Source organism: Erpetoichthys calabaricus, chromosome 8 (genome assembly GCF_900747795.2).
Source record: "Erpetoichthys calabaricus chromosome 8, fErpCal1.3, whole genome shotgun sequence".
Taxonomy (NCBI): domain Eukaryota; kingdom Metazoa; phylum Chordata; class Cladistia; order Polypteriformes; family Polypteridae; genus Erpetoichthys; species Erpetoichthys calabaricus.
The window spans coordinates 141,486,983-141,509,991 of record NC_041401.2 but is presented as its reverse complement, the minus strand read 5'-3'; the positions used below and the strand labels follow the sequence as shown (position 1 = coordinate 141,509,991).

The window sequence follows — 23,009 nt, the reverse complement described above, 5'->3', positions numbered from 1 at the left end:
TCTCAAATTAAATAAAGAAAAAACCGAAATCTTAGTGATTGGCAATAATGGATACAATGAGGCTATTAGAAATAAACTGGATGCATTAGGATTAAAAGTCAAATCGGAGGTAAAAAGCTTAGGGGTAACCGTTGATTGTAATCTGAATTTTAAATCGCATATTAATCAGATCACTAGGACAGCATTTTTTCACCTAAGAAACATAGCAAAAGTTAGACCTCTTATATCATCGGAAGATGCAGAGAAATTAGTTCATGCGTTTGTTTTCAGTCGGCTAGATTACTGTAACGCACTCCTCTCAGGTCTACCCAAAAAAGACATCAATCGTTTGCAACTAGTGCAGAATGCAGCTGCTAGAATCCTTACCAGGAAAAGAAAATCCGAACACATTTTTCCAGGTTTGATGTCACTACACTGGTTACCTGTGTCATTCAGAATTGACTTTAAAATTCTGCTTATGGTTTATAAAGCTTTAAATAATCTCGCCCCGGCTTATATATCGGAATGTCTGACACCTTATATTCCAAATCGTAACCTCAGATCCTCAACTGAGTGTCTCCTTAGAATTCCAAGAGCAAAACTTAAAAGAAGTGGTGAGGCGGCCTTCTGCTGTTATGCACCTAAAATATGGAATAGCCTGCCAGTAGGAAATCGCCAGGCTAATACAGTGGAGCACTTTAAAAAACTACTGAAAACACATTATTTTAACATGGCCTTCTCATAACTTCACTGTAATTTATTTCTGATACTCTGTATATCCAATTCATTATAATAACTATTCATTCAAAATCTGTATTAACCCCTACTCTCTCTTCTGTTTCCTTTTCCGGTGTCCTGTTGGTGGTGGCGTGCGCCACCACCATCTACCCAAAGCACCATGATGTTCCAACAATGATGGATGGATAAAAACCCAGAAGTCTGTATGACCATTGGCATCAAGTGACTCCGTGAAAAACCCAAACTACAAAGAGGACTATTTCATTTATGTTAGGTAGAATGCCCAGAGGGGACTGGGTGGTCTCGTGGCCTGGAACCCCTACAGATTTTATTTTTTTCTCCAGCCTTCTGGAGTTTTTTTTTGTTTTTTTGGCCCCCCTGGCCATCGGACCTTACTCCTTTCTATGTTAACTAATGTTGTCTTATTTTAAATTCTTATTTTGTCTTTTATTTTTCTTCTCTTCATTATGTAAAGCACTTTGAGCTACTTTTTGTATGAAAATGTGCTATATAAATATGTTGTTGTTTGAATGTCCAGTCTACACACATAGAGATGTTTGTATATTCGATCATTTTCTCTGTGACACCCAAAAATGTCATATACTAATTATATACCTAATGCACACATACTGATACAACATTAACAGATGTTCAGCCATAAAGTAAATTCCTCTGTTTTTATTCCTCTGTCATTTATAAAAACAGACATGCTGTATTATAATAATCAGCTTTATTTTACCAAGTATACAAATAATTTATGGTGCGTTTAATCTAAATATAGTGGTGCCTACATTAGACAATTAACTTGCCATACATAAACATAACACAGGTTCTGACATGGGTTACATACTGTGGTGGTGTGATCTATTACATATAATCTGATAAATATTTGGCATGGCTTTATTTATAACCTAGACAAAGCAAATGTGATACTAGTGTTTCAGGAGGCACTCTTCACTTTGTTGATAAGAAGAGCAGTGCGTTGATGTTTATCTAACCAACCCCAAGTCTTCAGGACTGACTCAGGATTAGGAATTTATGGCAAGAAGGATGGGAGATCAGCCCAGTTTGGCAAGGATGACTGTGTTTGGACTGGAGTCTGTAAGCCATCGCTTACAAGAAGGCAATAAACTGGCTAAACAAAGCAACTGGGGGATGATGTGTATCTGAATTCTATTGATCTAAAGTATGGCTGTTTATGATTGGTTTTGAATTGGAGGCTATTCAGTGCTACGACATCCCACTGGTTTGCATTTTGTTGTACAAATGGCATAAAGTTGGTCACCTTGCCTTTACCTCTCTCTCTGTTACAATATGGCCATGAAGAGAAGACCATGATAAAGATAACTTTATTGAGAGCCATATTGAGATTGGCATGTAGCCTGTTTCAATACTCCGTTCGATGGCTATGTGGTAACAAAACAAGATAGACTGAAGATGAGCTGAGAACCGCCTATGGACGCAAGATGCACTGCTAATTAGGCTGAATATTTGGTATTTGTTACAATGTATTAATCCCAGAGAGGAAACTGTCTTTTTGCATGGCCTTTGGAGAACAGAGTGCAGGGTCAGCCATTGTACAGCACCCCTGAAGAAATTTTCAAGCCCCTTAACCTAAGAATGAAGATAAGCTGAGAGCCACCTATGGATGCAAGATGCACTGCTAATTAGGCTTATAAGGATATGGAGTGTCAATATGCACATTGTATTCTGCTTCCTTAATATTTTGGGCATTTTGTTTAATCAATAATACAGAATTAAATATGTAATTTAACTCCTGCTTATTTATTTACTTACTCTGTCTAATTGCCTGAGGTTACAGATATATTTTGGGGGGTGGGGGGTGCTAACGTACCCGACATTTTATTAAGGTCTACTAAAGGGCATATAGAGGAAAATAGGGTCACCATAGGAAGCTCTGTTATAAAGCACATACACTGCACTTTTTAACTTGGCAGACTAGATCGGTAAGTTCTAGGAAAGCAGATAATTAGGGGCCAGGCAGTTGTAGATCTGATGATCCGAGATGAGAATTTATAAAATAGATAGACTTTGAGTCAGATTTATAATGCTTGTGAATGCACAAAAATAGTATCAAAATGTTACGTATGCGACTTTCCACGCATAGAAGAAAACTTGACGGGAGAATTTGGCCATATTTACAGCAACTCTGACCCATCCATACGCAACAGTTTGGAGAAACTGGAAAATAACACCCTTGATTATGCGGGGAAATGCAGCCAAACCAGCTAAATAACATCACACATGTAATTATTCATATCACCAAGTCATTATTATAATATGCATGAAAATGGCAAATACTAAACCTCAAAAGTGATAAAGGTGATGTTCTGGACTTTTAAGGGGGCCAGTGCTGCGCACATTAGCCCTGAAGAACTCACCTGGGCTTTCTGTCAGTTATTGTCAGCAACCTGTTGTCACTTTTCAGGATTAGAAACAAAAACAATCACTTTTTTGTCAATAATTGCATTCTGAAAAACACTGAAGTGATTCACTGCTTGCTTACAGAAAAGTTCTAAATCTCAAGCCCTATATCCTGTACACAGCCTAATGGTTTGACACAACATGGCTTGTATGACACGGCTTGAAGACTATGCAGATGGTCATATATGAAGGAAATTATCTTTTAAGGACTATTTTTGTCCATGATGATGACTGGCTTATGAGCCAGTTTAGGCTTTCAGAAGCCACTCTCTTGGAACTATTTTCTGAGTTTGCCTGGCAGTAAAAAGACAGAATGCCTGTTTATATCCAGGTTTTAACAATGCTTTCTGGCAACAGGTACCTACCAGAGGGAACTGCCCAATAGCTTAGGAATACCTCAGCCAAGCTTTAGCTCTATCATGCCCTCTGTGCTGAAAGCCATAAATGACTAATGAAGTTCTACATTCAATTTCCTTTTGGTGAGAATGTACAGGCCAACATAAAAATGCAGTTTGCACAAGTGTCTGGTTTTCGTAACATAAAATTACATACTGCAATAAAGGCATCTAACAAGAATGAAGCCGCTTTTGTTAACCGTAAGCAGTGACAATCTATTAAGCTCATTTGTTTTCGTAATTTATTTCAAAAAGGTAAACCTTGTTATATGCAATATTTATTACACATTGTCACACACATGCACATGGGAGGCAGTCGATGGGCTTGACTAAATGTGTGTATATGCCGGACCAAGTGTTAGCAGCACACACTAATGCCTTTTCTCCTTCCTCTACAGATCATCAGAAGGAAAGTCCACCTGACCTTACTTCCAGTTCCACCACTGACCTCCCATCCAACCTCATCACTGACATCACCTCCAGGTGCAACACTAAAGACATGCCTCTTCCTGGCGGCCCTCTATAAAACGGGTGCTCCTCTGTATTACCCTCAGTTCACATGGATTCAGTCTTGAATGAATGCTTGCTTGTTTTACTATTACAATTGCTCATTGTTCCAAGTATGTGGGGTGGATCCCCAAACCTTTCTGTTTGTTTCTCTTGTTTTATTACAACATAAACTGAAATATTTCAAGCACTTTTTTGTTTTAATGTTGATGATTACAGCAGATACATCATGAAAATCAGAAATCCAGTATCTCAAATTATTAGCATATTAACTACAGGTCAGGTCAGGTTGGGGAGCATGCACTGGTACAGCATGTTGCCGCACCCACCACTTAACAAAACAACTTGGGATCCCGACTGGCAACACCCAAAGCAGACACGTCCAGTCCCACCCTCCAGAAATGACCATCTATCTGCCGCAGTCAGGTGTTGCATGTATCTCCTTAGCTTTGTCCAGCCACTCAGGTCCTCATTCTGCAAGCGGATCACCCTTGAGGAATCGTGCCACACTGCCATAGTGCTGTAACGGATGCTCCCTCACAATGCAGGTAATGTGCCTCATTTGGGACTCTGTGAGCAACTGCTTATTTGACACAAAGTCAAACCAGCAGTTCCCAAGGATTCTCCAAAGTAACACAATGCCGAAGGAGCCCAGTTTTCGTCTCAGGTCGCTACATAACGTCCATGTTTCACAGCCATATGGCAAAACAGGAAGCACCAGGATCCTAAAGACTTGGATCTCCGTCCTTCTGCACAGATATCAGGAGTGCTGCACACCCATTTCCAGTGACCATGACCCCTCCCCCCATGCTCTCCTAATCTATCTACTGACTTCACAGGAAGAGTCACAAGAGACATGAATGTCGCTGCCGAGGTAAGTAAACCTCTCGACCAGGTTGACATTCTCTCTCCACAGACAGACACACTGCTGATGTCTGTGCCGAAGAGGTCACTAAAGGCCTGGATATTGTTTTTTATCCAGGACAGTCACAAGCCCAGGCACTCGGACTCCTTGCTCAGTCTCTCAACAGCCAGATCACAGCTGCCGCTGACTCTGCAAAGATCACAGCATCATCGGCAAAGTCAAGATCAGTGAATATTTCAGCACCGACAGATGCCCCACAGGTGCTAGACCCCACAATCCTGCCCAACACCTAGTCCATGCAAGCACTGAAGAGAATAGAAGAAAGAACCCCAGTATCAACTAAGAAAAGCATTCAGAGTACCAGTGTATAGGCCGGCAAAGATATCCAGCAACTTTGGGGGGAATCCCATGAAGTCTAAAGAAATCCCATGGGCAGGTCAATAAGTGGAGTTAAACGCTTTATGAAAAACGACAAAGACTGCAAAGAAACTCTGCTGATATTTGCGTTTGTGCTCGATGAAAACCCTCAGTGCTAGGATGTGGCCGATAGTAGAATACTTAGACATAAAACCAGATTGCTCCAGTTGCTGGTTGGTGTGCAAGTGATTACGGATCCTACTGAGTATTACCCTAGCGAGGACCTTACCCGACTCCGACAGCAGCTTTATCCCCCTGTAGTTGCCACAATCCAGGAAATCACTCTTCCCTTTCCAGACAGGGACGACAAGTCCCATATTCCAGTCAGCTGAGATGATGCCCGTCTCGCAAATGGAAGCAAAGATTGCTTTTAATGCCAGGAGGACAGCCTTCCCACCAGCCTGGAGAAGTTCACCCCAGATACCACAGATCCCTGCAGCCTTCCCTTCCCTCAGCTGGTTCACCACCTGTGCAATCTCAAGAGAGACTGGGTGGTTCACAGCTAATTGGAGGATCAGCCTCAAGAACCATGGGCCCAGAGATGTCCAACATCATCGCCAGAGGAACAGCTTTAAACAGCTGTTCAAAGTAGCCAGCACAGTGGGTCGCAACTGCAGCGTCATCCATAAGGACCGTTCCATTCCTGTCCTGATTGTGACTCAACAAGAATCAGATCTGGATGCTTCGATTCCCCTGTAAGCAGAACGTGGGTCACTAGACCATAGATGGTGTGTCGCTTGCTTACAGATTCCTTGAACAAACGCTTCCTTATCTGCCAACACATTACCTACGATCAATCAAAAAAGGATTTACAATTCAGAAATGTCCACCTTCGTAAAAGAATGTTCATTTACACAGTCCATACTTGGTTGGGGCTCCTTTACCACAAATTACTGCATGGAGGTGATCAGCTTGTGGCACTGCTAAGGTGTTATTAAAGCCCAGGTTGCTTTGATAGTGACCTTCAGCTTGTCTGTAGTTTTGGGTCAGGTGTGTCGCATCTTCTTCTTGACAATACTACCTAAATTATCTATGGCTGGCCAATCAAGCACAGTACTACCATGGTCAGAAAACTATTTGGTAGTAGTTTTGGCACTGTGGGAAGATGCTAAGTCCTGCTGTAAATGGAAATCTGCATCTCTTTAAAGCTTGTCAGAAGATGGAAGAATGTACTGCTCTAAAATCTCCTGGATGACAGCAGCATTTCCTGGTAGACGGCTGTGTTGACTTTGGACTTGATAAAATACAGTGGACCAACACCAGCAGATTACACGGCACCCCAAATCATCACAGACTGCGGACACTTCACAATGGACTTAAAACACCTTGGATTCTGTGCCTTTGCACTTCAATCATTCAAATAGTGCAATTTTATATTATTTATTTATTTACTAGGAGTTTTTTTTTTTCTTTCTTTAGAGTAAGGATAACAAGGAGGCATGATTCTGAACTCACAGGATGGGCATGCCTAATAGATAAGAGATATAAAACAGACAATCTAGTGAGAGGGTCTACTTCTTTTCCATCTGAGAATGGTATAAGCTGCTGTGAGCTTACTGCCTCCGGATAGGCTGTATAATATGCCACTTAAAGAGAAAGTGAAGTTCATCTTAACATTGTTGCAGGTGGTCTACTTCATGTAGTACTTCTGCCTATGTTTCTGCTTATAGTATTACAGTTAGAATATACTGAATAGAAGAACAGTTTGTCTTCACTACCGTTTTGATTGCAGTTCCTTCTTCTGGAAGTTAAGAGCTCACTACTAATACCATATTAGTGAAGGTGTGAGAAGATGTTCTCAATAGAGTCTGTGCATAGTGTAGTCTTAGGTGAAATGGAACTATATGAGCAAGGGTGTACCTTAATGACAGAAGCCCCAACTGTCCAGTTGGCATGATATACCTGACTGTCCTTGAGTCTTGTGAGCAGAAACACAAACATAAAGATTTAATAGACAGTCTGTGCATGGTGTAGTCTTGAGTGAAACAGTTCTATACTACCAGTCAAATGTTTCAGAACATCCCCATTTTTCCAGTTTTGGCTTGGCTTTTTTGCACTTTCTCTAAAGACAGACACTTTTTATTGGTTATAATGGTCTATCTGCCTTCCTCTGTTAATTGCATTTTTCATCATTATGACAGCAAAATATTGTCCAAATAATGCTGCAGGAGGGCATAGCACCACACCTTGACATTGCATTTGTACAGACAGAGGTTTTGTAAGTAATCAACAAATGTTGGGACAACTGTAGGAATTGTTTGCATCAACTTTCAAAACTTCCATTTCCATTGCTGGAGAAAAGCTGTAAGATGTTAACTCACTACCTGTTCTCTTAAAATTGACTTTTTGTAGAACAATGAAAACTACATTTTTTTTCAGTTTTTGTTAACCTAGTTTTTTACACCTCTGGCTGTTTACTGCGTACCTTTGAACCATTTCAGGTTATACACTGGAACTTGAACTGCTTGAATTTCAATAAACCTGGAAAATGAGGATGTTCTAAAACTTATAACTGGTATTGTATAGGCATAAGTGAAGTCCTCACTGCCTTATAAACACAACTGGACTGATAATTCCAGATGAAAGTGTTACAGTAATCCCTCCTCCATCGCAGGGGTTGCGTTCCAGAGCCACCCACGAAATAAGAAAATCCGCGAAGTAGAAACCATATGTTTATATGGTTATTTTTATATTGTCATGCTTGGGTCACAGATTTGCGCAGAAACACAGGAGGTTGTAGAGAGACATGAACTTTATTCAAACACTGCAAACAAACATTTGTCTCTTTTTCAAAAGTTTAAACTGTGCTCCATGACAAGACAGAGATGACAGTTCCGTCTCACAATTAAAAGAATGCAAACATATCTTCCTCTTCAAAGGAGTCCTTGTCAGGAGCAGTGACTGTCACAGAGATAGAGAGAAAAGCAAACAGATCAATAGGGCTGTTTGTCTTTTAAGTATGTGAAGCACCGGGGCACAAAGCTGTTGAAGGCGGCAGCTCACACCCCCTCCGTCAGGAGCAGACAAAGTGAGACAGAGTTTGTTTTTCAATCAAAAATCAATACGTGCCCTTCGAGCTTTTAAGTATGCGAAGCTCCGTGCAGCATGTCGTTTCAGGAAGCAGCTGCACAAAAGATAGCAACGTGAAGATAATCTTTCAGCATTTTTAGACGAGCATCCATATCGTCTAGGTGTGCGAACAGCCCCCCTGCTCAATCCCCCTACGTCAGGATCAGAGAAAGTCAGTGCAAGAGGAAGAGAAATGTAAGCTGGGTAGCTTCTCAGCCATCTGCCAATAGCGTCCCTTGTATGAAATCAACTGGGCAAACCAACTGAGGAAGCATGTACCAGAAATTAAAAGACCCATTGTCCGCAGAAACCCGCGAAGCAGCGAAAAATCCGCGATATATATTTAAATATGCTTACATATAAACTTCCGTGATGGAGTGAAGCCACGAAAGGCGAAGCGCGATATAGTGAGGGATTACTGTATATAAAACTATGGTTTGAATAATATACTCCCTCATAGCAAAGAGTCTAGAGTTTGTAGAGCAAAAATCATTATCCATGATATTACACTAGTTTAGTTTACAGACCAGTAGAGAATTTTTTTTTTTGTTCTTTATTTCGCCTTATACGATTTCTCGTATTAGGAATTTGTTAGTTTTCGCATACCCCTTGGGGTCAGAGTGCAGCCATTGCACAGCGCCCCTGGAGCAATTACAGGTTAATTGCCTTGCTCAAGGGCCCAGCAGAGTAGGATCTCTTTTGGCAATGACGGGGATTCGAACCAGCAACCTTTGGGATACCAGCCCAGATCCTTAGCCTCAGAGCCACCACTCCGCCCCAAATTTTGTGTAGAAGGGAAAAAGAAATCTGCAATCGCTTGTCACAATTTGCAGCTGTGTCAACATACATTATCATGAATAAACAGTTTATTATGAAGGAAGCACATTAGTCATCTAATGAGGGGTGGCATATATGGCATTGTACATGTACCGTATTGTAGGCAACCAGATTTTAAATGTACAATACCGGTCAAGAAATTTGGCACAGGTGATTTAATGTATGCTTTTCATAATCTTGAAGACATATTGTTCAAAAGCCTTAAGCTTAAATACTTGAGATTAAAAGACGAATGTAAACAGCAAATATGCCTATATGTAAATTTCTTTCAAAAACAACATTAAAAATTATTTAAATACCCCAAAAAACACACACATACACACACACAGTTTTCTTTTAGAACTTTAGAAAAATTTAATGCTGGAAACTATAATATATTATTCTAATTATTATGTGTGCCTCATTAAATCTGACATGCACAATTTCTTTCCTCAACATGTTTGAATCAGTTAGCTATGTTGTGACAAGGTACTCAGGGTAACTAGCCCTGTTTGGTAGAAGGCCATTATTTGTAACAGTCAATCATAATGAAAGTCAATCATTAATTTAAGGCAGTGCCTGAAGTGGGAACAAATGCTACACTTGGTTTTTGTTGACTTTCTCTTCAATGCAGTGTGGTGTAAATGTAACAACTTTATACATTTTTAGTTTTTCATTGCATTTTTAAGTGTACATAAAATGTACCAAGACCAATTTCTGCAGGAGGAGTGGGGAGTAGGACTAGGAGTCTTCCTTTGGGTTTCAATTGAGCCGATAGATATCTATTATATTGTTGGAGTGTTGCAGAGCGTGAGATGATATATGCAACCATTTACTGCCAGTACTGAGCCACTAAAATGGAAAACTGATGCTGCATCATATCAGTGCATACTACCCCATTTCAAATAAGTTTGGAAAATTTCATGAAGTTTGAAAGTCTCTTTATGTTCAGTCACAAAAACCATTAAGCAATATGATGAAACTGGCACTCATGATGACTACTAAAAAAAAAAGAGGTCCCTTTATTTGAGTCAACAGTTTCAGAAATTGCCAATAAGCTACACCTCAGATTACTACCCAAAAAAATGATTGACTGTGTTCAAGCAGCAGAAACACATCTCAAGAATCAGATTTGAACAGGAGACCATGTTGAACAGGTCTTCAATAAGTGAAAAAAGTGTGAATATGTGAATATGCATGTCTATTACAGTCTTATTGGATGAGAGAAGGCTAAAATTGTTCTGTTAAGTGATTTTTTGAATCAGGATTTTTAGCAATTTTTCACCAATTTAATGTTACTAGGGGCGGCACGGTGGTAGTGCTGCTGCCTCGCAGTTAGGAGACCCGGGTTCGCTTCCCGGGTCCTCCCTGCGTGGAGTTTGCATGTTCTCCCCGTGTCTGCGTGGGTTTCCTCCCACAGTCCAAAGACATGCAGGTTAGGTGGATTGGCGATTCTAAATTGGCCCTAGTGTGTGCTTGGTGTTTGTGTGTGTCCTGCGGTGGGTTGGCGCCCTGCCCGGGATTGGTTCCTGCCTTGTGCCCTGTGTTGGCTGGGATTGGCTCCAGCAGACCCCCGTGACCCAGTGTTCGGATTCAGCGGGTTGGAAAATGGATGGATGGATGAATGTTACTAGAAGTGGACGATTACGATTTGCTTTCTTTATCCTTTTAAATGTTCTTTTTTCTTCTTACATAACCTTGCATAACCAGCCATGTAGAAACTTTAATTACAAAAAAATACCCCTTTAATATAAAACATAAACTGCAGACCCCTAGTGTTACAGGTTCATTTTTTTATTAACAAAATTAAATTCTGCAGGCTATTGTTCAATGACCATAAAAACTAATAAAGTCCCCTTAAAATGTTTTATTAGTTTAAAAAAAGTAGTAAAAATGTTACCCATAATACACAAACTATAAAGCAAATGTCACAATTATGAGCTACAATTCTAATAAAATGTTCATATTTATCAAGAAGATACAAGTCTAACATGCTTAACAAATTGACATGTAAAATCGACACATTTGGCACTAAAGCTAAAAAACTTATTTTTTATGGAGGGCAAATTCTTCTTTATCTGTTCTTTTTCTAATTTAAAACGTGAGCTGCAGTACTAAGTGCAAGCTTGCTCACCAATCACACTCCTACAAGGAGAGTGTATTTTAATTACAGGATAAAATGAAAAGGTCTTTTAAATTCTGCCAAAGATGTGCCTCTATTTCTTACAGTTTGCCGTTCATCTCCATGCACATCACGACTCCTCAGATTCCCTTTATCTCAGTTTATTATTGCACTCTCTTTAATGTAAAATCTAATATGCCTGCCTTCACTCTCTCTGCTCTGTTTACAGGAAGGTTGACAGCAAAATGATACGTGCTATTCCTCAAGTACTGTCATACCTTGAATAAAGGAGCACTACAACAAAATTACCATAAAGTTTAGAACAGAATTTTTTGAGATCTGCTAATTTACTTTGGGGTCAAACTCGGCTGATCCTGTTTAATCGGGGAATCACTGCTCATTAGTGAATCCCACTAAGCAAAAAGTGAACAGAAGATATACACAGTAGTGTGACTTGTATATGGTGGTCCTGCCCATATTCAATTTATAACTGAATGCCACATCTGCCATAAAGGTACATTGAAAAATAATATTACTGCAACCTTTCACTAATTATAGAGATGGATTAAAAGTTGCATTGAAAAATGTGATACAGCAAGAAGAAAAAGCTAATTGGGTGCCCCCAATAAATAATAATCGGTCTAGATGAATGGCAAAAAATGCCCAAGTTCCAAATAATTATAAGTAAAAAGCTTTAACATACACCAGTATTTGATAGAAATAGATCTTGGATGCAATTTTTAGTTATAATGTACTAAGATCTGGACATACACCTTCTGAAGCTGCTACACAGATTTAGCTAAATAAATTGAAAATGTTAAACACTACCTCCCCACCATTACATACCAAAAAGGATGACCCAGGAATAGCAAAAGACTGCTTGTAGAGATAGGCGCTGCAGTACAAAAGCAACACATAGCCTGTGTGCTCTGTCTTGTAGAACTGAAGAAGTGCTGCTAACTTTCGTAGCTCATCAAGGTCAGACGGAAAGGTCAGCACCCTGAAAACAGTACAAATACCAACATAAGAAAGAAAACATAATTTAGATCCTTATCATAAAACAGTATATAAATCAAAACAACTCATAAGCTAAAATCACAATTTATGCTGCACACAACATGCCTGTCTAGCTTCATTATTTGAGAAACTGAGTGCTAATCAACTGCAACAAATACGGTATAAATGTAACCCAAACTTTGTGAAAACTGGACTAGCTTATCTAGTATTGAGGGAGTCCCAAGTCTGTGTAAGGAAACTGTCCATTTGTTACTTTGAAGAGTCCATTAATTTTCTACTATATATTATCATCTCTCTCTCTCTCTCACTAAGTTGTGTGATCCATATTTACATGGAGATCACTACGCACTACTGTTCATTGTTTCTCCTACATTGTCTAACAAGCATTCTTCCAGAGTATGTGCGCCATTATAAAAAAGGCGGCATCTTCTCAAACATTTGAAAATAACACAAAAGTTTAACGAAAGCTTTGACAAAATAATGAACAAATTGTCAAAAGGGATAAAAAAAATGTTTAAGCATACCAATGATGAAAGAAACCAAAACCATCATAACTATAAATATTAACAAATAAGCAGGTGGGTTAAAGCCCAATAAAGTGCTTCCAAGTTAAGAGTGGATGAGTAACCATTATTCTTTACAACTTGCAAAAGATTCCTTGCTCTTTGTTTCATTCTCCAAATGCTGGACACATTTGTTGTTCCGAACTAAAATGGAGATAGCACAACTAATATTTGAAGTGTAGGTTTTAAAAATTTCCATGATTTTTGCTTATGTCAACTAAAGATAGTAAACATGTGTCATTATAAAAAAAGAAACACACTCTTTATTATATGATGTTAAGCATAAACTGATAGGGCCAGTCTTATTTTTTGAAACAGGGAGAATACCTCCATAACTATTGCATTCCTGGCGGTCCAAGTACCAAAAGTAAACTCAGGCAAAATGGCCAGGGATAAGAAGAATTAAATAAAATAATTACATGAATGGGAAAACACAAATTTACCAGGAGAACAACTTGCCAATAAATAGATAAGACCATGAAAGCCAAATGGAGACCATCAAAAGGTAAATGTTGCTTTTACAATCAATGCATCTTCTTTTACCTTTCCTGATTTTTTTAACAATATGTTAAGTTTCAAAAACTGTGATAAAAATAAATTTAAAACGTACTGAAGTTTTGTTTCAACAACCAAGAATGGAAGAAAAATGTTTTTTACCTGGATGATTCAGCACTATTAACCATATATTTTCAGATATTAAAAAGACACCTTAATCATGAAAAACAACACACTAAGAAATGTTTCCTTATTCCTGCTCAAAATTCTACTGTTTCTTAATTTTTACTTATAAATACACAAAAAGCTGCTGCTACGTCTTATATATTGAAAGTGAAAGCAGGGCAGAGTAGGATAGGATGTACAATTACAAAGATTTAAATAGATAGCTCCATCCTCTATACACATTTATACAAGTTTTAAATGTCTGCAGAATCTGTGGAGGTGCACACTCTAAATTTGATCATTCACACACAACACTCAAACACACAAGCAGCAGCAGAATACACACTTAAGAAAGAAGTAATGGTAAAGTATTATTTTAACTAAATAATATTTCAGCTAACACTGTATAATACAGTGAAAATAAATTATTTGATTCATGCTAGAATAAATTTTGGTTACAAACAGCTTTGCTTTGCACCATAAATCCCTGTGAAACTCTGAAAAACCTGCACAACACTGAAAATTAGTGATACAGTGATCCCTCGCTATATTGCGCTTCGCCTTTCGCGGCTTCACTCCATCGCGGATTTTATATGTAAGCATATTTAAATATATATCGCGGATTTTTCGCTGCTTCGCGGGTTTCTGCGGACAATGGGTCTTTTAATTTCTGGCACATGCTTCCTCAGTTGGTTTGCCCAGTTGATTTCATACAAGGGACGCTATTGGCAGATGGCTGAGAAACTACCCAACTTACTTTCTCTCTCTCTCTCTCTTGCGCTGACGTAGGGGGTGTGAGCAGGGGGGCTGTGTGCAGCTGCTTCCTGAAGGACATGCTGCACAGTGCTTCGCATACTTAAAAGCTCAAAGGGCACGTATTGATTTTTGACTTTGTTTTTCTGTGGCTCTCTCTCTGTCTCTTCCTGCTCCTGGCAGAGGGGGTGTGAGCTGCCGCCTTCAACAGCTTTGTACCGGCGGTGCTTCGCATACTTAAAAGCCAAAAAGCCCTATTGATTTTTTTTTTTGACTGCTTGCTTTGCACTCCTTTGAAAAGGAAGATATGTTTGCATTCTTTTAATTGTGAGACAGAACTGTCATCTCTGTCTTGTCATGGAGCACAGTTTAAACTTTTGAAAAAGAGACAAATGTTTGTTTGCAGTGTTTGAATAACGTTCCTGTCTCTCTACAACCTCCTGTGTTTCTGCGCAAATCTGTGACCCAAGCATGACAATATAAAAATAACCATATAAACATATGGTTTCTACTTCGCGGATTTTCCTATTTCGCGGGTGGCTCTGGAACGCAACCCCCGCGATGGAGGAGGGATTACTGTATATGAAAAAATAATAGCTAAAACATCACCTTATTTCTTACAACATAATTCACAAGTAATGTGTAGATAGATAGATAGATAGATAGATACTTTATTAATCCCAATGGGAAATTCACATTCTTCAGCAGCAGCATACTGATACAATAAATAATATTAAATTAAAGAATGATAATAATACAGGTGAAAAAAACAGACAATAACTATGTATAATGTTAAATATTAACGTTTACCCCCCCTGGTGGAATTAAAGAGTCGCATAGTTTGGGGGAGGAACGATCTCCTCAATCTGTCTGTGGAGCAGGACAGTGACAGCAGTACAACAGTGTACAACAGGAGTAAACAGTGTCAGTGTGCAATATTTATAGAAATAACTGCTCTCTAAGTTTCTACGATGCCCGTTTTGAAGCTTGCAACTCGATCCTGGATGACGACAGAGTCTAATGCTGTTTTTAAACAAGAACCAAACTATAATACCTTGCAATCAAGACTGCGTTTCCACCGACACGGCAACTCTTTAACAGCAGATTCATCACATCTACTGAGCTTAAATATAACTGTAAAGAAAGCACTTCACAATTTTCCTGTATTGTATGTCCTCATGTAAATGCCATAATAAGGTCTCAAGTAGTTAGAAGACGTGTGATCTACAACAGGTCACCTTGATTTGAAATGTGACCACTTCACTTGCACAAACACATCTTAACCACAAGAACTAGGTTTCAGAATATCCATACTGAGCGATTTTGGATTTCCCCCTCTGGCTTGAACCAAGAACATATGTAAAATGTGTTTATATACAAATACTTAAGCAGTTTTGCATAAAATACATCTCTAATTTATCACAACAGTTAGTGTTTTTTGCCCATGTACCATATTTTTTCCTCTCAATCTATCTTTTAAATATTCTTACATTGTGTTTAGACTATAACAGTTTAATCCTCCTTACTACGCCAATAAAACAGGCTGGGAGCAAAAAGGAAACTGCTGGAAAGGGTGACGAACACTCTGGACACCTTAAAGGCTGTTTTCCTTCTTTTTCTGGGGGTGCAAAATTGTAGGAGACAGGGTAACCCCCTGACAGTCTACCTCAGGATGGAAAATCGATAACCCCCGAAAAAAGCAGAGCTGAAGATGGCTGCATTAGAGGCTTGCCAGAGCATCACCAGAGAAGACACTTAATACCTTGTATTGTCTACGAATCGCAGACTTCAAGCAGTCTTTGCATGAAAGGGATGTGCGACAAAGTCCTAAATATCACAGCTTTAATAGCATCATTGAACATAGCAATGGCAGGTCTATGTTATGGTGTCCTGTCATTTCTACATGGTGTAACCAAAATGTATACAAATACCCTTAAATTAAAGTCTGCAATGTGTGCTTTAATCATGTCTGAATTGTTTGATTTGTAATTTTAAACTGTAGAGTAGAAGAGTAAATCAAGTGATAAATGTTTCCCAAATATTACGGAGGGCATTGTATGTATTGATTGAATGAGCCCCTGAACTATTTTTACATTTTGTTTATAAACAAAATAAAAAACAGATAAATGAACAATGAATGGCCATTAGTGTGGGTTGCTTGCATAGCCTGGCCACTAATAAAATATATAAGTCATGTGCCTAAGATGGCGAGCAGGGAGGTATTTACCCAAGCTACACTACTTTACGATGCTGCCTGTTTGGTTTTACAAGATGCCAATGAAGGATTTTTTTTTTACCTTAATTATTTAGCTCCAGACGTCTGTGCTCGTCACGGATTGTCCATAACGAACACCATGTTCAAGCATAGGGATGTTCATATGTGCACTTGGCACCAGGACACCCTAGGCCTCAGTTCGATGATCGACTTTGTGGTCGTGTCGTCGGACTTGCGGCCACATGTCTTGGACACTCGGGTGAAGAGAGGGGCGGAGCTGGCAACTGATCACCACCTGGTGGTGAGTTGGCTTTGATGGTGGGGGAGGATGCCAGTCAGGCCTGGTAGGCCCAAACGTGTTGTGAGGGTCTGCTGGGAATGTCTGGCAGAGCCCCCTGTCAGAAGTAGCTTCAACTTCGACCACATCCCGAGGGAGATGGGGGACATTGAGTCCGAATGGGCCATGTTCCGTGCCTCTATTGTTGAGGCGGCTGACCGGAGCTGTGGCCGTAAGGTGGTCGGTGCCTGTCGTGGCGGCAATCCCCGAACCCGTTGGTGGACACCGGTGGTGAGGGATGCCGTCAAGCTGAAGAAGGAGTCCTACAGGACCCTTTTGTCCTGTGGGACTCTGGAGGCAGCTAATAGGTACCGGCAGGCCAAGCGGAATGCGGCTTTGGTGGTTGCCGAGGCAAAAACTCGGGCGTGGGAGGAGTTTGGGGAGGCCATGGAGAACGACTTTCGGACGGCTTCGAGGAGATTCTGGTCCACCGTCCGGCATCTCAGGAGGGGGAAGCAGTGCAGTGTCAACATTGTATATGGTGGTGATGGTGCGCTACTGACCTCGACTCGGGACGTTGTGGGTCGGTGGGGGGAGTACTTCGAAGACCTCCTCAATCCCACTAACATGCCTTCCAATGAGGAAGCAGAGCCTGGGGACTCAGAGGTGGGCTCCCCCAGGTCACCGAGGTAGTCAAAAAACTCCTTGGTGACAGGGCCCCGGGGGTGGATGAGATATGCCCGGAATTCCTCAAGGCTCTGGATGTTGTAGGACTGTCTTGGTTGACATGCTTCTGCAACATCGCATGGACATCAGGGACAGTTGACATGCTTCTGCAACATCGCATGGACATCAGGGACAGTGCCTCTGGATTGGCAGACCGGGGTGGTGGTCCCCCTCTTTAAGAAAGGGGACTGGAGGGTGTGTTCCAAATACAGAGGGATCACACTCCTCAGCCTCCCTGGAAAAGTCTATTCGGGGGTCCTGGAGAGAAGGGTCCGTCGGATAGTCGAGCCTCGGATTCAGGAGGAACAGTGTGGTTTTCGTCCTGGTCGCGGAACGGTGGACCAGCTCTACACCCTTAGCAGGGTCCTGGAGGATGCATGGGAGTTTGCCCAACCGGTCTACATGTGTTTTGTGGATTTGGAAAAGGCATTCGACTGTGTCCCTCAGGGAATCCTGTGGGGGGTACTCCGAGAGTATGGGGTACCGGACCCCCTGATAAGGGCTGTTCGGTCCCTGTATGATCGGTGCCAGAGCTTGGTCCACATTGCCAGCAGTAAGTCGAACCCGTTTCCAGTGAGAGTTGGATTCCGCCAGGGCTGCCCTTTGTCACCGATTCAGTTCATAACTTTTATGGACAGAATTTCTAGGCGCAGCCAGGGCGTTGAGGGGGTCCGGTTTGGTGGACTCAGGATTGGGTCACTGCTTTTTGCAGATGATGTTGTCCTGTTTGCTTCATCAGGCCGTGATCTGGATCGGTTCGCAGCAGAGTGTGAAGCGACTGGGATGGGAATCAGCACCTCCAAATCCGAGACCATGGTCCTCAGCCGGAAAAGGGTGGAGTGCCCTCTCAGGGTTGGTAGCGAGATCCTGCCCCAAGTGGAGGAGTTCAAGTATCTCGGGGTCTTTTTCACGAGTGAGGGAAGAATGGAGCGTGAGATCGACAGGCGGATCGGTGCGGCATCCGAAAGTAATGCGGGCTCTGCATCAGTCTGTCGTGGTGAAAAAGGAGCTGAGCCGCAAGGCGAAGCTCTCAATTTACCAGTCAATCTATGTTCCTACCCTCACCTATGCTCATGAGCTATGGGTAGTGACCGAAAGAACGAGATCGTGAATACAAGTGGCTGAAATGAGTTTACTCCGCAGGGTGTCTGGGCTTTCCCTTAAAGATAGGGTGAGAAGCTCAGTCATCCAGGAGGGGCTCAGAGTAGAGCCGCTGCTCCTCCGCATCGAGAGGAGTCAGATGAGGTGGCTCGGGCATCTGATCAGGATGCCTCCTGGACGCCTCCCTGGTAAGTTGTTCCGGGCACGTCCAACCGGGAGGAGGCCCCGGGGAAGACCCAGGACACGCTGGAGGGACTATGTCTCCCGGCTGCCCTGGGAACGCCTCGGGATTCTCCCGGAACAGCTAGAAGAAGTGGCCGGGGAGAGGGAAGTCTGGGCATCTCTACTCAAGCTGCTGCCCCCGCGACCCGACCTCGGATAAGCGGAAGAGGATGGATGGATAGATGGATATTTAGCTCCTCCCATTATTTATATCTACTTTACTTTATACTACCATCCTTCATTTTTAACCATATCATTATTGTAAGGGTTTAATTTTAAGCAATTTTCTTTTTGTCCCACAAGTATCAAAATAAAGTTGCAGATGAAATAAACTATTATCTCAGAGACAGCAAAAAATGATATTTAGATCATTCATCAATTCATTATTTTAACTTACTGATCCACAGCCATTAAGGGACTTTATTTGATCCATTGTTAAAAAATAGTTACTTTATCAACAATGGCTTCTCTTTAATTTATAATTATTTGTGTTACGTGAGACTACAAGTAGTGAAAGTTTATAAAAATGGAAAAGTCACAGACCCTAAACACTAGGTTTGTGCACATTTTATCAAATAAAACTAATAACATTCTAAAATAAAACCTCCTATAACATGTGACCCTTAAGATGTTGATGATACTGGATGGGCCATGCTGAAGTTTGTCAGCATGTCTCTAAGATTTATTTCTGTACTATTCTGCAACCTGATACACATTCTTCAACAGTCTCAAGCAGTAAATAGACCCTTATGTCTTAAACGTGTTGAGAAGCAGCTGCAGTTCAAGATCACCAGATGGGTGGAGTGGAATGTGGCTTTGCCCCATTTTTTTTTTTTTTTTTACAAAATTGTTAAGTATTATGTCCTTAAAAATGGTACATTAAAGTATAAAAGCTTCCATTCTCTTCGATTTTAACTCGTATTGTAATATTTTGATGAAAAAACTCAGAAGGTACTGTATATACATGTACATAATGACTGGAACCAGAGGTGATTAGAGGGACATTTAAACAATTACCACATACCCTGAACTTACTTTCTCAATTTATTTGCCAGTTATTGACAGGAGGTGCATAGCATTTAAGTTTTCTGTTTGTTGCCGAGTACAAATCTTCATGCAAATACTGTATTTCCTTACAGAATTTAGCAATATTCATATGTTGATTTTTGAAAAAGTAATTAGCAAAAAACTGATTTAACTGTTTTTCCATTTTTATAATTAATCACTGTTATGTAGGGGTCATAAATTGGTTCTGTGATGGAGAATTAGCCAAGAACCTTGCAATTTAATTTGCTATTCTTAGTTTTATTGTAATGATTACAAATGTAATCTGTATACTCAGCACTTTTAATAGTGTGATCTGTGCCCCATGCTGTTGATGGAATATAAAGACTGAGACACTGCTCGTCACCTACCCTATAATCACTGAAGCTGAGGAAAGATGCAACCCCAGAGTTATGGTTTAAATCACAGGTCACTCATTGTCTTTATTTTACACATTCTCTGTGTGTGCATGGGATAACATTTATTTCTAAAGCACATTTTCATACAAAGAATGTATCTCTAAGTGTTATACAATATGTCATATCTTGTAAATCAGAAGTCTGATTTCCTTTCACATCATATTCACCTGAACAATACAATAACAGTCAGCTGTAAAACTGCGCTGGTATGAGGGAGTGTGGGTGTGTCAGCGAGTGTGCTTCATCCACAGCTGCTTCCTCCCTAGTACCACCTGCTGCCAGGACAGGCAGACCTGTGGGACTGAAAGGTGAATAAATGAATACAATTTCACTTTATAGTCATATCTATTAGAGCACACTGCATTCACTAAACTTAACTAAACTTATAAACAAACTACAACCTTATGTATTTTTGAAGATTTTTCAATATTTAACATAACTAGAATATTTATAAGGAAATTTCAAAGTAAACTGTTTATTTAAAGTGTGTGAAATCGATAATTCACTTCGATGGAGCACATTGACACTGTCACTAACAACCCTTTCACCCTTGGGGCAGACTGGAAGTCCTGCCTCTTCTGCCATGGATTTCATATAAGAATCAACTATCCTGGAAGTTGGTGCTCAACTGGGAACCTACATCTGACAATTTACACTCCAGGAGCGACCCCAAAGATCAGTAAATGAAGTGAACTCTTTACTTTTGGGGTTAGAGGGGGTTGAGGCAAGTCTAATAAATGAGGATAAACGCAGAGGTACTCCAATCTTTTATTCTGTCCTTTTGAAACGTTTGTGAGAGATGGCCGACATCCTTACCCAGCCAGGACACCACCAAGATGGAAGGATAGGGGGAAACAGTATGCATGGTCTCCCCCAATTTGATAGATGGCAGCCCCCCTGTGCTGGGGGTGGGGGGAGGTAGAGGGATTTGGGAGGTGAAGGACAAAGCTTGCCAGGAGAAGTGTCTGAGTTGGGTGTTTCAGGAGCTGGAGCCCCCCCTGGTGGCCACACAGCATTTTTATATACAGTAATCCCTCGCTATATCGCGCGTCGCCTTTCGCGGCTTCACTCCATCACGGATTTTATATGTAAGCATATTTAAATATATATCGCGGATTTTTTGCTGGTTCGCAGATTTCTGCGGACAATGGGTCTTTTAATTTCTGGTGCATGCTTCCTCAGTTGGTTTGCCCAGTTGATTTCATACAAGGGACGCTATTGGCAGATGGCTGAGAAGCTACTCAACTTACTTTTCTCTCTCTCTCTCTCTTGCGCGGACTTTCTCTGATCCTGACGTAGGGGGATTGAGCAGGGGGGCTGTTCGCACACCTAGACGATACGGACGCTCGTCTAAAAATGCTGAAAGATTATCTTCACGTTGCTACCTTCTGTGCAGCTGCTTCCTGAAGCGACATGCTGCACGGTGCTTCGTATACTTAAAAGCTCGAAGGGCACGTATTGATTTTCGATTGTTTGTTTTTCTCTCTCTCTCTCTTTCTCTGCTCCTGACGGAGGGGGTGTGAGCTGCCGCCTTCAACAGCTTTGTGCCGCGGTGCTTCGCATACTTAAAAGCCAAACAGCCCTATTGATTTGTTTGCTTTTCTCTATCTCTCTGACATTATCTGCTCCTGACGCGCACTCCTTTGAAGAGGAAGATATGTTTGCATTCTTTTAATTGTGAGATGGAACTGTCATCTCTGTCTTGTCATGGAGCACAGTTTAAACTTTTGAAAAAGAGACAAATGTTTATTTGCAGTGTTTGAATAACGTTCCTGTCTCTCTACAAACTCCTGTGTTTCTGTGCAAATCTGTGACCCAAGCATGACAATATAAAAATAACCATATAAACCATATATGGTTTCTACTTCGCGGATTTTCTTATTTCGCGGGTGGCTCTGGAACGCAACCCCCGTGATGGAGGAGGGATTACTGTATATATTTCTCATTTATTTAAAATATGCATATCTCCATAGGTCTGAATCGCGATATGATTAGCTGGGTGGTCACGTACCAGGTAACACTTGGGGTTTTTCAGACAGTCGGCAAAGATCCTCCACACCCTCTAAGTTATGAGAAAAAGATCATGGGCACGTTATAGAGCATCTGTCAAATAATGCAAAGAGTACATGACATGTGTTTCGCCCTATTTGGGGCTCATCAGGTGTACGCTTTTTTGCTTCCCCTTGCAGGGATAGAACCTCAGATATCAGCTCCTGAAAGCTTCAGATGTTGTGCCATGGCGGCTGGTTTGCTTACTTGCCAGGTGTAGACTGGAGTATTATATCCATAGGTCTGAATCTCAATCTGCTTATTTGGGAGGTCACCTACCAGGCAACGTTTGTGGTCGGTCGCCCAGTTGGCAAACATCTGCCATGCCCTCTCAGTTGCTCAAAGAAGATAGATCATAGGCATGTTATACAGTACCTGTCAAACAAGTTTCGCCCACAAGTGAAAGACAATAAAGTTATCATGTGAACAAATAAAGAATAGGACAGAAGATGAAAAAAGGTTACAGAAAGGACTCGAACCATAAAGCTGCTAAACTGCAGTTAAACAGAGTACTATCTGCACTGTTCTGCTATGAAATGTGAAAGATCCAGTGTGTTTATGATTACATTAGAGAAAGCTCCTTTTGTGAAAAGTGTTTTTTCAGCCAGTC

General features: G+C 40.9%; 1 protein-coding gene across 1 annotated transcript in view; it reads right to left on the bottom strand.

Annotated features, from left to right (window-relative positions):
- The window catches only part of tmem41aa (transmembrane protein 41aa), a 66,739-nt gene that overhangs the window by 10,869 nt on the left and 32,861 nt on the right, over nucleotides 1–23,009 (bottom strand). Inside the window, exon 2 of the mRNA XM_028807545.2 lies at nucleotides 12,200–12,353. Coding sequence (XP_028663378.2) covers nucleotides 12,200–12,353 — 154 coding nt within the window. The remainder of the gene's footprint in view (nucleotides 1–12,199; nucleotides 12,354–23,009) is intronic.